Genomic DNA, 13,188 nt, shown 5'->3' with positions numbered 1-13,188 from the left:
TGGTAACCGTTGTTCCAGAGTTATATTTTGTGTGGTAACCGTTGTTCCAGAGTTATATTTTGTGTGGTAACCGTTGTTCCAGAGTTATATTTTGTGTGGTTTACCGTCGTTTCAGAGTTTTTAATTGTGTGGTAACCGATGTTCCAGAGTTATATCTTCTTTTGCAACCGGTTACAAAAGATCGTTTATTTTATTATGTTAATCTTTATCTTATCCCGTTAAACATTAATTTGAAATTAAAGAGAAAGAATGACCCCTGAGACTAAATTAGGATATTTATCCATCTCGATTTTTTTACTTATTATTATGATCTCTTTAATTGCATATTGTGCTCGAGAAAAGAATTGAAAACTTTGGATCGTCTTAGTGAGACAATTTTATTAAGGCACTGATTTTTTGCCACAAACTCGGATTTTTTAATCCCTATATCTTGGCAACCCAATGTCGTAGACCTTTAATATTTCTAACTTTAAATTCTGATAGATCTTAAATATCAAAGGGTTACTTATTTCAGGCGGCAAAGATATAGAGATTTGAAAATTTGAGATTGTGGCAAAACCTCAGTTTCGTTACAATCTTGTCTTATTTTGATTCCTGCAAATCCATATTAGCATTTCTTTGCAACATTTCAGACGACAAAATCATATTTATTTCAAAAGACCGAATAATTCTATGTGATACTTTCAGAGTTCAAGGTCGTCATTAAATTCTCATCTTCTGTGGGTTATCCTGTAACAGGTTTAACAACCCTTGGTTAGAGTTTAGGCACACTACGCATGCAGGAGATGGCAAAGATGAATAATCTGGTGACACAAGGCCGCCGGGTAACTGAGAGGGGGAGAAGGAGGAAGGAATATAACTGGAGGGGTTGGGGTGTGGGGAGTGAGTCAGGATTTCACCTTGCCTGCAGCTAGGGTTTTCTGAGTCATCTCTTTTAACGTTGGGACCGTTCGTATGATAAAAATGCGGGGGCCGTTCATGATTATCACCAATTTATGACTATATTTTATTTTATAACATTTAACTTATTTCTCAAACTGCATTAGTCGGGTTTCATAGTGATTTTGTTTGAAGAGAAATTATTATTCTTAGTTTAATAGTTAGTTGCGCACCGACCTGCCAGCTTCAGGTTGCGTACCAGTGCTCCGGGTACTCCTCTCCACCGCGGTTCTTTATTCTCCTCTCCAGTATAGGCGGGGAACAGGAAGGAAATACAGGCAGTTAGTTAGTTCCGAGTTCTCTCTTAAACCACAACTCGGAACTTGATCTGGTTTAAACCATTTTATTCTGGTTTTAAATCAGTTAAATTTTCTTCGTGTTTATCGAGCCACCAGGGGTAATTTTTTGAAGTTAATGAAACTATAAGCATTAGCTAGTGAACAATTATGGGTGCGGCCGGTGGGGGGGGGGGGGTCACGTCTTCACGACCTTGGGGGCTTGTTGCCTATATACAGCTTAAACCATTCTCATGCTCACACGATTAACCTCATCATGATTCTAGGTTTAACGACGTAGTTTTCAGATTAGATATGTCGGGAGATAAAGTTGAGCTGCCAAGGATTGGAGAGACCCTGAAGGGTGAACTCCTGAAGGAGCATGCTCTCAAACCTACCGAGGCAAATGAGAAGAACATTCTCCCCACAGCAGAGGATGTCAAGCAGGAGAAAACTCATCAAAGCATTCTTTCAGGTGTTTTAACACAGCCATTGTTTTGTTGTGTCATTAAAATATATTCTCTAATTATCAATTAATATACTGAAAGTATATTATTGATATTTAAATCTCCGGAAGTACTAGGAGAGGAGGGGGGGGGGGGAAGAATAAAAAGAAACCTTAATGAAGGTATAATTTATAATTTATGTGTGGGCGTGGGATAGACTTTTCTCTGTGTAAAGTGCATTTAAAAACTTGAGAATTTGGAGTTTTAATTTTATAGTAGTTAACCTGACTACAGGGTATCATAAACCGTCATGTTATAGTAAAAAATTCAATTTTATAACCCTGTCAGGTTCTAATCTCTCAGCTTCCCAACTAGCCTGTAAAACATGAAGAAACGTGTGAACTGGCATCATTATACCGCATTTTCTCAACTCACGTCAATTTTTATTACGAATTAGAAAATGATCTATTTGCAAGGATATCTAATATTCGGTGATGAATATGGACCAAACCTCATGGAGCAATCAAAGTAGATGTTAGTTCCACATTTTATTGAAAATATTTGTCGGCCTGGGTTGACCCTCGTCAGTTCTTGAGATTGTTTCTGTCAGGAAGATTAAACAAACTTTTTTTTTTATTTCTCACTTCTTTTCTATATTGTCAGTAAATCAATGTTTAAGATAAAAAAACTTCCAACTCGGTTATATTAGGATTTCAGACATTATCTAGTGTTTAAACCGGTTTTTTTGACATTCTGAAAAATCTACAATTTTTGTAATCTTTTGATAGATGGCAATGCCCGATTCACAACGGTTTTCTTTAAAGCGCTGTCTAATTCTGATATCAATGTTTACAAATTTTATAACTGATTCAATATTGGGTTTTCTACTAATAGAGTGAATTGCGCATTTCTTCAAATAGGAATTATCATTAATAAACACTTTAAAACCTAGAGGAAACGACACCATCTGCCTCATTAATAAGATAAAGCTTTCAAGGGTACCGTTGTGAATCAGGAATTTGAATCTTTTTATGGAGGGTTACTTCAAATTACGTTTACAGTCCCTTTAAACAATCTAAAACGAAAGAATGGAGCGAAAATAAAAAGCCGCCACATCCAATCTTAAGTTTTCTACTCTAATTGATGTAAACATGCTTTTAATGCTAAAGAACCCATACAACTTCACAATTTCATTTTCTCCTTCATAATTATATATATTTCTAATTATAGTTTTTTTTCTAGGAATTGAAGGGTTCAACTCTGAACAGTTAAAACCTACCGAGACAAATGAGAAAGTAGTTCTCCCTGCCTCCTCAGATATTCAGGCGGAGAAAACTCATCAAGGATTAATCCAGGGGGTTGAATCCTTCTCCAGTGAACAGCTCAAGAACGTTAAAACCAGGGAACCCCAGTCTCCTACAGCTATTCTCCAGGTACAGATTATCCATCCGGTGCTAGAATTTTACCCAGTTGATATTTTAAACCTTAATCTAGGTTTAGAAATAAACCTTAAACTATTAAAGTTTAAGGTATTCCAGCAAACCAGCAAAAATTATAAAAATATACTGATATTTCGTGAAGAACTTTTGTGCAATATGTGACAAAAATCAACATTCTTCAGTCTTCTGATTGTGCAGTATTGTTGCGTCCTGGTCTACGTTTTATGTCTAAACCTCGAACTAAAATATTTAGTTTTAATTAAAATTCATTATTAACTAGCTGTATTACATCCTGTTCCTGATAACAGAACAGTTTACTCTTTATTGGAGCATATGACGGTCTATTTCTAGTAATACGTATATACACTATACAGGATGCATTTATCCTTCTATTATATTCTGTATACAATAGTTAACCGGGGGGGGGGTATGTTTGCTCAGGGTGTCATGGAATGCTCAAGACTAACTTCGTTTTAAAGTGATTGTTGACTATCTCTTTTAAGAGTTTTACCATCTCAATGACTGAATCGGAAACGATCGATTTTCAGACAAAAAATCAAGGATATCTCCTTCTCTCAGCCAGAGACTTAAAAATTACTTTCCTTTTACGAATCGAAATCATTGTTTTTCCAGTGAATGATTTGTTATGCCTAAACGATTTTGAAACGCCCTGTATGCTCCTGCGTAGGTTTAGTTTAAGGTTTGAAGATTGAATTGGATTATATTACAGAGCATGGTAAACTAGATAAAATGTATAGATTAGATCCAGAGAGAGAGAGAGAGAGGGTTAGATCAATTGTTAGGATTAGATTACAAGTTTAATCTATATAAGTTTGTCTGTCTGTTTGTTTGTATCCAATAAACGTCAAAAAGGCTGAAACGATCGGGCCCAAATTTTGTGTCGGACTTTGCATGACCCCAGTGAAGGGTTTTGGATGATCAAAATTTCAAAAATTAGTCTCGCACAAAATTCGATTTTCATAACATTTTAAAATCCATAAAAAAAGTTTTATAAAATCCGCGAACTTTTTTTGTTATTATTTTACAATATATACAAAAAGGAAATGTTCCCAATTGAAATAGAAGATGTCCTGGGCGCAAAGCGCTCTGAAAACCTAGTAAATTTAAATACAGGGATTTGAAATTAAAAGGATTACAAGCGAATTGTTGTGTAGAGTTAAAAAAGGATTTAATGGACATAATTTCAAGTGATTCTTCTTTGATAGCGTAGCATGTCTGATTTATAACGGTACCCTTAAACATTTTGTCGTATATATCCATGTTTTTGTTTTTAAAACTAATTTTTTTCATTTGTAAATTCTTTAAAACAGTTACTTGTAAATTTCTCGCTTCAGAAACTAGGGAAATTTTTTAGAATAAAGCATTTTTCAAGCTAGGAAAACGACGTTATCTACCATATTATTAATCATTTCAAGGGTACATGTTGTGAAATGTATCTTTATATCTAAGTTCACTTGAAATTTCTTCTACAGTCCCTTTAACAGTGAAGTGTTTTCATACATTTGTATATTTCATTTATGATTCATGATATAATTGTGTTCATTTTTAATTTCTAGGTTAATTTTTAATTTATATTTCTGATAACATATTTGCGCAGTTGAATATTAACAAATGTTTATATTTTTAATCCTAAATCCTGTATTGAATGCCGGGATAACGTGACCGGTTTTAATTTTACTAAAACCTTTTTTTTACATGGAAAACTTTAGGTTTTTAAGAATAGTTTACAATGAAATTGATTACTCGCCTTAATTTTAATTTTCACATCCTAACATTTAAATCTGTTTCGTAGACCATATATTTTAAATATAAGTTCTAACTGATTCAAAAAACCAAAGTTTGAACTATCGAAGGTGTACATTATCAGGTTGCAAAGATGTAGGGATTATAAAGTTAGATTTTGAGGCGAATAATCCGTTTCCATTGAAAATTGATTGAAATGAAGCATTTTTACAATTTTAATTGTTTTTATAATGTTTTTAATATTCTTCTTTTGAATTGGAAAATCTATTTTTACTATTTTCTCTTGTTCATGAATTATTTGTATATAAACGACATATGCTGTTAGAGTGCTAGGTTTCATGGATGATAAGACATATCAGTAGTATCAAGCTTACAGAGGCTAGTATTTAATTATACAAATATGAAGTGTCCGGCTTTGCCCGTGGAATTTTACAAACACTTGAAAAATTAGAATTTTGAAAGAAAGAAAAAATAATTTTTAAAAAATCGATTTTTAAAGACAGAAAAATAAATAAGAATTTTTAGCCTATGTTACCCTCAGGGTACCCATGAGTTTCCTCAAAGTTTTAGCCTACTCGGTCCAGCCGTTTGGCCAGCTATAGCTAATTCATAAATATATATGTATACAAATATATAAAGAGCTTTATTATATAGATGTGAATATGTAAATTTAGATAGGAAACCTGTAAACGAAGGACACCTAGAGAATTATATGATTTGTTTTAGAATAGGATAATTCAGGAGGGGGGGGGGTTAGTTTTTTCCCCTAATGGAGTGGGGGGGCTTCCTAAATAAGGGAAGATAAAAGAAGCAGAGCAGCCTAAGGATTAGGAGTGTCCCTAACATAAGGGAGGGGAGGCAGGTCTTTTCCTCAGTGTAGAGCAACATCAAGGAAATGGCAAAGAGGGCAGTCGCTGTCCCAAGGGAGGGCAAATCTGAAAAAAGGAAGTGGGCAGTCCTTAGCCTAAAGGATTGGGGGGCAGTTCCTATCAGAAGGGATTTAAAAATATAGGGAAAGGTGCAGTTCCTATCCAAGTTTAGGGGAAGTTAATATTTTCAAAAATTTATGTATTGCATATAAAAGGGAGAACATTTTCAGATTTGGATTTTTGGGTCTGAAGATGCATGAACTCTTAGAATACGTTATTATAAGTTTCTATAAACCGTGGGATAGAGTTTTGTCTGGCTAAATACCGTTATGCAGGATCATATTTCCTGTAAAACATGTTACATTTCTAACTTTTAATGTTCTCTGCCTGAAATAACGTGGAATATTTTAACGATCGCCAGTTTTAGGCATGTTCAGATAATTTAAACGTCATGTAAGATTCTGTTTGAAAACAACTTTCAAATGTTAGATTAACTTGATTTAAGTGGAATCTTAAAATAATTTATTAATATTTAACGACTTATCTAATGAACTGCATAGTTCAGAGCCAGCCGGCAACTTTTGAACCTAACGAAGTGTGAGTTAAACTCGTTTCCAATTGAGTAAGGTTCTGTAGAGTTTAACTTTATCTGAGGCGTACACAGGGGGGGGGATATGCGGGCTCAGTCCCTCCCTGGTTAGTAAAATAAAAGTTTCCCGGGAGTTTGGAGGCCCCAATTTTCAGATTTAAAAGTTTTCGTCTCCGATATATCGCGGATTTCCAGGCTCTTCTACAGAGTATTGATTTCAATCATGATTATACGGGTGTTTACTTTAACAAACCAAACAACAGAATTTATTAAATGTAAATATTTGCTCGGGTTTAACAAGTCATTTCTAACCCTAGGCTCATCTTTAAGATTTATACGAACTCGGGTTTAGGCGGCGGAGATGCAATCAATAAATCTAATATTCCAGGGGTGTATATATTTTTTAAATTGTTCATTGGATTATGGCAAATTTAACATAAGTTCAAGGCATATTTTATGCTCAGTGAATTTTTTCTGTGAAACGAAATTTAATTTTTTTTTCTCATTGAATTTTGGAGAAGATTATTTTTTTTTTTNTAGTATTTGAAAATTCATACTTCTGCTGTGTAGCTGTAGGCGTTACTATTGATTCACATATTTAAATGATTGCTTTATTTCCATTATAGAGATAAGAATAATAACGTCTGCTACTAGTCATTGTTTCTATAATAGGATTAGGCCTACACTTCCTGTTATTCATAAACTCTTAAAATCCAAACATTAAATATTTCCTTAAAAAATTGTTAAAACGTAATATATTAAAACTGCAATCCGAACAAATATCTTGATAGCATTTTTATCTGTAATCATATAGGGCTGATACTACTAATATCTGTCCTTACGATATTTCCTGTCACATTATAGCGATAACGGAGCAATTTACTTGACTCCGACTCTAAATTTCTATATGTTTGTTACCTGATGGCGTAAATCCGTGATATTTCAAATTTTTACTTTTTGATATAGCAGACTTCCAAGTTTGAAATATCAATGGTTACGAATTCATCACAAGAAATTTTGTCCAAACTGAACCTTTTAAATCAGTACCAGTATCAGCTGAATACATTTGTTCCATCCTGAATCCCTTATAGACTAGTAAAGTCGTCCAGCAGTGGCCGAATTTAAAGAATTTGATCGACGGTTTCAATTTAAGCCGGGTTTTGGCGGATTTAAACCGCGGCTCAAATTCTTTAAATATATCTCTGTATGCCTTAGTTTTGATCCATTTTTAATCCATTTTACAAGTTTATACCTGGGGGGATGATAGTTCTCTAACTGTGTGCTCAGTTAGCTTTACAGTACACTTACAACTGTTTACTGATAATGATATACTATATGTGAGGCCAGAATCTCCTTATAATAAACAAATATGCAGTACGCTCTCGGTATAGTTCCCGGCCTATATAATTAGTAAAGGATTAGCGTACATCATCACTCTATATACTATAACCTCGTTGTTTTATACCTTAGAAACAGTTTATTCGTCCCTGTATAATTAATGTCATATATTCTAGAATGAGAAAGCCCGTGACTCCAGCCTGGCTGCTCTGGCTGATTTTGATAAATCAAGTTTGAAGAAATCTGAAACCCTTGAGAAGAATCCTCTCCCTCCTGTGGAAGCAATTGCTCAGGAGATGGAGCATATCAAGTTCAAGGTAGGGAATATCATCATGCTTTCTTTAAACCTTAAAGGGATTTTAAACCTTAAAAATGTTACCCCTCTTCAAATTTAGGAATGCCTACTACTTAACTTCTATTTTCTCTGGTTGCTTGATGCTTCTGAATCGCGTGAAAAGTCTTTTTTATATTATTAGGAAATTCCATGAAAGCTTAAAGAATATTTAATTCAGTGTAACGACTTTATCACCCATTTATTCATTTTATGGGATTGCCAACGTGGTTAAGGAGTGACATCACCAATTCACAACAGTAACGGTACCCATTCAACCATCTTTATCAGATTTTAGATTATTTATGGTCGTTATATCTAATTTCAGCTGTTTAATGGCTTATCCGTAGTAAAGAAATCTAATAGGTCCTTTCTATAAAAGCTACTGCTTGACAAATGACCATTTCGAATTGTGAATCGTTGATAACACGATTTAAATAGAGGCTAGGGTCATTTTAAATCTTTGTAATGTATAAAAACTAATAATTTTTGTGTTTAGAGCGGTATTGAAGGGTTTGATAAGAACTCCCTTGCTCATACTGAGACTGTAGAGAAGAACAGTCTTCCAACCACGGAAACTATAGCTCAGGAGAAATCTGCATAACTCTACCTCAGATCTTGCATCCAGTGCATTTATCAACCTTGGGTATAAGGACATCTGAGACCAGACTTGTATTTTGCTTTATCTCCGGCCCTGACACTAATGAAGCGTCTGTTAAGATTTGAACCGTATAAGGATTAGTATCCAGTGAAAATTCCATATTTTTATCTTTACTGTATCGTGTGCTGTACTAATAGTATCGCCAATTGGCGATCCATGCCATGTTTATGCTTTAATTATGTTTTAAGAAATAAAATGATTATATTTATTTCAGAATAAAAATTACAACTAAAAATTAGATTTATAGTTCAGGTTGTACAAACAAATCTAATTTGCTCTGGGTAAAGCAGATCCACTACCTTCTGGAAAACGCCTAAAACAAAATAATATCTGATTAATGTTTGTAAAATCTTACATTTTAACTATTTTTTTAGTTTTCTCCACTTTTTTCCTGTAAAAATCTGATTAGAGTTTGAGCTGTACGTATAAGCAAAAATCTTCATTTTTTGTTCAATGTTTTTTCGAAATTTGTAATTTTGTGAAAGCTAGAAATCTGGGACCTGTACTTCTCCCCAGAACCTCGGGTTGAGCTCCAGTGTTCAGGTTTATCTGAAGGAACAGATCCGAAGCCATCTATAATATAATTTAGGATTAAGGAATTTTGGAAAAGAAAGGATCAAAGATACTTCAAAAACTACCTAAACTTAACGATGCAAAGATTAAAGATTAATCTTTGATTGATTTATCAAAAGATTGGTAATAAAAGCAACTAGCCTACAACTGTAGGGAACCACGAACTTGATAAGAAAAAAAATAGATTAAATTCTGTACAACTGACTTTGCAGTTACAGTTATTATTTTCAAGACACTAGAACTTAAGTATATACATAATATTCTTCAGATGGAAACTTCGAGAAATCAGATTTATTATAAATGAATAGGTATAGCGAACACCAGGCCCCCTAGCCTGATTAAAGGGGGTAAGCCCTTCCCCTTAAAAGGCTTGGCTCACCCCTGTAAGGGTGGGGGGGGGGCTAGTTCCAAAAATAGCTGATTTTCTCGAAAATTTGAAAATGATATGCCCCCACAGTAATTTTTTTTAACCTTACCTCTTTCTTAAAGGAAACTCAAATTCAGATAACATTTTTCTTTATAAGCTCAGATTTTTTCATTTTCCCCCCTTTCTGTAGAAAATGCCAACCAAATTGGATTTTTAAGATTACACTCACACATTCTTATTCATATATCCCCACCAGACTTTAATTTGCCCCTTTATTCAACATTTGTAACCCTTACTTTTAGAATACCACCAAATATTTTTAGTTTGCACCCGAATTTAATTTTTCTTTCCCCAAATGTTAATTAAATGCCCCTACGTTTTTTAAGATATTTCTCCAAAATTAAGTAGTTTTGCGCCCAACAAAAAAATAAACCCTTAAATAAAATTAATTAAAATTAAAATAAGTTTACTCGTGTAGTCCACTATCCACTAAAATCCAATATTTCTTTGATCACTGAAGTACACAACGAATTTTTAAAGTGAATCGTAAAAAGAGATAAAGATCAGAACAAACATGGTTTTATACCACAAATAAAATCCTTGTTATCGAATATTTAAAATAATATTTTTAAACCTTATTGTTGAAGAGAGACATAAGTATTTTCCTGACTGTTTCAATCTGTAGAATGATAAACCCTACTCCAGGTTTCTCGTCACACGTCCTACAATAGAACAAGAAAATTGTATTGAGCAACAAACCCTAAAGCAAAACATAAATCAAAACTTGTTGGCCTAATATACTATGTTATTGTCTTTTTGGCGCTACGACACTAGCTCTATGGCTAAAAAGTCTGTTTGGGTATTTTCTTAAATTCCTAAGAGCAGTACTCATTCTTGCATATATCTATATATTTTTGCAAAGGATATGAGTTTTTGCCACAAACTCAATTTTCGAATTCCTATATCTTTTCAACCTGATAGTGTAAACATTTGATATTCCAAAAATCAGACTATTTGATCTAACAGTTTGAAATATCAAAGGTCTACGACATCGGGTTGCAAAGACATAGGGATTAGTAAATTTAGGATTGTGGCAAAGGCTCAGTTCGTTTCTTTAAAAGTCAGAGATACAATATCGTTTGATTCTGTAAATTTTATGCTTTGGGAGGCCCCCACAATGCATGTGTGTATGTATAAGGAAGGTTGAATATAAAAGAAATGCTTATCACTTACTTGAGATCAGTGAAATTATTGGTCTGTTTCTCATTTGGTTGGACGAATACCAGAGAAGGATTGTTTGAATAGATATCTTTCTTCTCAACTGATCTGACACCTATCCTTGAGTTCTGAATAGGGTTGGGTTCTACTCCCAGATCTCCGGGTATAGGTTGAACTAGGCTAGATAGGTTTGATATGTCTCCATGAAAAGTCTCTGTTTCTCTGAATACAAATTGTACTAAACATCTTTTCATATTTTTTTCAACTAGTTTCAAATACCTTGAAAGATAGAAGGTCTGCGTAATGTTAAAGTCTTCCTTGAGAAGAAGGAGAAAATTACAAACTTCACAGATTTGCGTCAAAACCTCGCAAACATCCTGCAAAGCAAATATTCGAATAATTAGGTTAAAGTTTGTTGGTTCAGTTTGATTTGTTTATTTCCGGGGGCAGACGCTTCCCCACACTCGAAGGTTGGAGTTCAGCGTCTGCCCGTTTCCGAGTGAATTTATCGAATAAAGATGCCGAGAATATGTTCCAGGCAGATATTAGGTTTAGAATGTCACTTTTGTAAAATCACAATTGGACATATCAGTGTTAAGAATTATAAACTTGGAAATCTACTTCATACTGGATCGAACAAAGATTTCAAGGGTACCGTTGTGAATCGGAAATTTCATTTGGGGTCACTTAAAATTTCGCGTACTCTCCTTTTAAAATTTGTAAATCTGTCACCTAACCTGCTCGGATTGCCATGAGCAAAACTGGTTTAAAATCTGTAAATCTGTATCCTAACCTCCTCGGATTGCTGGGAGCAAAACTGGTTTAAAATCTGTCACCTAACCTCCTCGGATTGCCAGGAGGAAAACTGGTTTAAAATCTGTAAATCTGTATTCTAACCTGCTCGGATTGCTGGAAGCAAAACTGGTTTAAAATCTGTAAATCTGTATCCTAACCTGATCGGATGCTGGGAGCAAAGCTGGTATGAAATCTGTAAATCTGTATCCTAACCTGCTCGGATTGCAGGGAGCAAAGCTGGTATGAAATCTGGAAATCTGTAATCTAACCTGCTCGGATTGCTGGGAGCAAAACTGGTATGAAATCTGGAAATCTGTATTCTAACATTGCTGGGAGCAAAACTGGTTTAAAATCTGGAAATCATTATTATAACCTGCTTAGATTGCTGGAAGCAAAACTGGTTAAAACTCTAGAAATCTGTATCCTAACCTGCTCGGATTGCTGGGAGCAAAACTGGTTTAAAATTTAGAAATCATTATTATAACCTGCTTAGATTGCTGGAAGCAAAACTGGTTAAAACTCTAGAAATCTGTATCCTAACCTGCTCGGATTGCATGGAGCAAAGCTGGAATGAAACCTGGAAATCTGTATTCTAACCTGCTCGGATTGCTGGGAGCAAAACTGGTATGAAATCTGGACATCTGTATTCTAACCTGCTCGGATTGCTGCAAGCAAAACTGGTATGAAATCTGTAAATCTGTATCCTAACCTGCTCGGATTGCTGGGAGCAAAACTGGTTTAAAATCTGGAAATCTGTATCCTAACCTGCTCGGATTGCTGGGAGCAAAACTGGTATGAAATCTGGAAATCTGTATTCTAACCTGCTCGCTTTGAGCAAAACTGGTTTAAAATCTGGAAATCTGTATCCTAACCTGCTCGGATTGCTGGGAGCAAAACTGGTATGAAATCTGGAAATCTGTATTCTAACCTGCTCGCATTGCTGGGAGCAAAACTGGTTTAAAATCTGGAAATCTGTATTCTAACCTGCTCGGATTGCTGGGAGCAAAGCTGGTTTGAAATCTGGAAATCTGTGCTCATTATATTCAGGTCAAATTTACAGTTTGTAGTGATAGCAATCTAAATTTAAATCGTTAAGCTATTCATTAACACAGTACAATTTTTATTTTGCAATTAAATCAATAAATTGATAAATTTTGCACGAAAAAATGTTAGTTATATTGAAATACTTTAGGTAGCTCGATATTATTAACAAAATTGAAGGATTTAAGTTTTCAGATTTATTTAAGTAAAACTCATAAATTAGTTAACGTTTACATATAAACAGTTAACATTTTAATAATAATTTTAAAAGGATTTGTGCTGGGTAAGACTCAAGGAATAAGACTTCATAAACGACTGTACAGAATCTGCTCAGTTTTTTTTCTTACATTTATGGTTCCCTAATATATTTTTCATATATTTATGGTTCCCTACTATATTTTTCTTACATTTATGGTTCCCTACTATATTTTTCTTACATTTATGGTTCCCTACTATATTTTTCTTACATTTATGGTTCCCTACTATATTTTTCTTACATTTATGGTTCCCTACTATATTTTTCTTACATTTATGGTTCCCTAC

General features: G+C 34.2%; 2 protein-coding genes across 2 annotated transcripts; one reads left to right on the top strand and one right to left on the bottom strand.

Moving 5' to 3' along the window:
- The first annotated feature begins 1,499 nt into the window (after nucleotides 1–1,499).
- On the top strand, nucleotides 1,500–8,886 carry LOC111699828 (thymosin beta). The gene is made up of 4 exons (XM_023470564.1): nucleotides 1,500–1,689; nucleotides 2,903–3,093; nucleotides 7,836–7,976; nucleotides 8,490–8,886. The coding sequence occupies exons 1-4, from the start codon at nucleotides 1,530–1,532 to the stop codon at nucleotides 8,592–8,594; spliced, it is 597 nt and encodes a 198-aa protein (XP_023326332.1). The 5' UTR covers nucleotides 1,500–1,529; the 3' UTR covers nucleotides 8,595–8,886.
- On the bottom strand, nucleotides 8,843–12,702 carry LOC111699829 (uncharacterized). The gene is made up of 6 exons (XM_023470565.1): nucleotides 12,589–12,702; nucleotides 11,089–11,186; nucleotides 10,825–11,031; nucleotides 10,226–10,313; nucleotides 9,152–9,224; nucleotides 8,843–8,964 (listed from the first exon to the last, which is right to left on the bottom strand). The coding sequence occupies exons 1-6, from the start codon at nucleotides 12,640–12,642 to the stop codon at nucleotides 8,900–8,902; spliced, it is 585 nt and encodes a 194-aa protein (XP_023326333.1). The 5' UTR covers nucleotides 12,643–12,702; the 3' UTR covers nucleotides 8,843–8,899.
- Between the last annotated feature and the right edge of the window lie 486 nt (nucleotides 12,703–13,188).

This window comes from Eurytemora carolleeae, unplaced genomic scaffold (assembly GCF_000591075.1).
Source record: "Eurytemora carolleeae unplaced genomic scaffold, Eaff_2.0 scaffold347, whole genome shotgun sequence".
NCBI classification, from domain to species: Eukaryota; Metazoa; Arthropoda; class Copepoda; order Calanoida; family Temoridae; genus Eurytemora; species Eurytemora carolleeae.
Note: the sequence above shows the minus strand (reverse complement) of the source record. Positions and strands in the feature narration are given on the sequence as shown.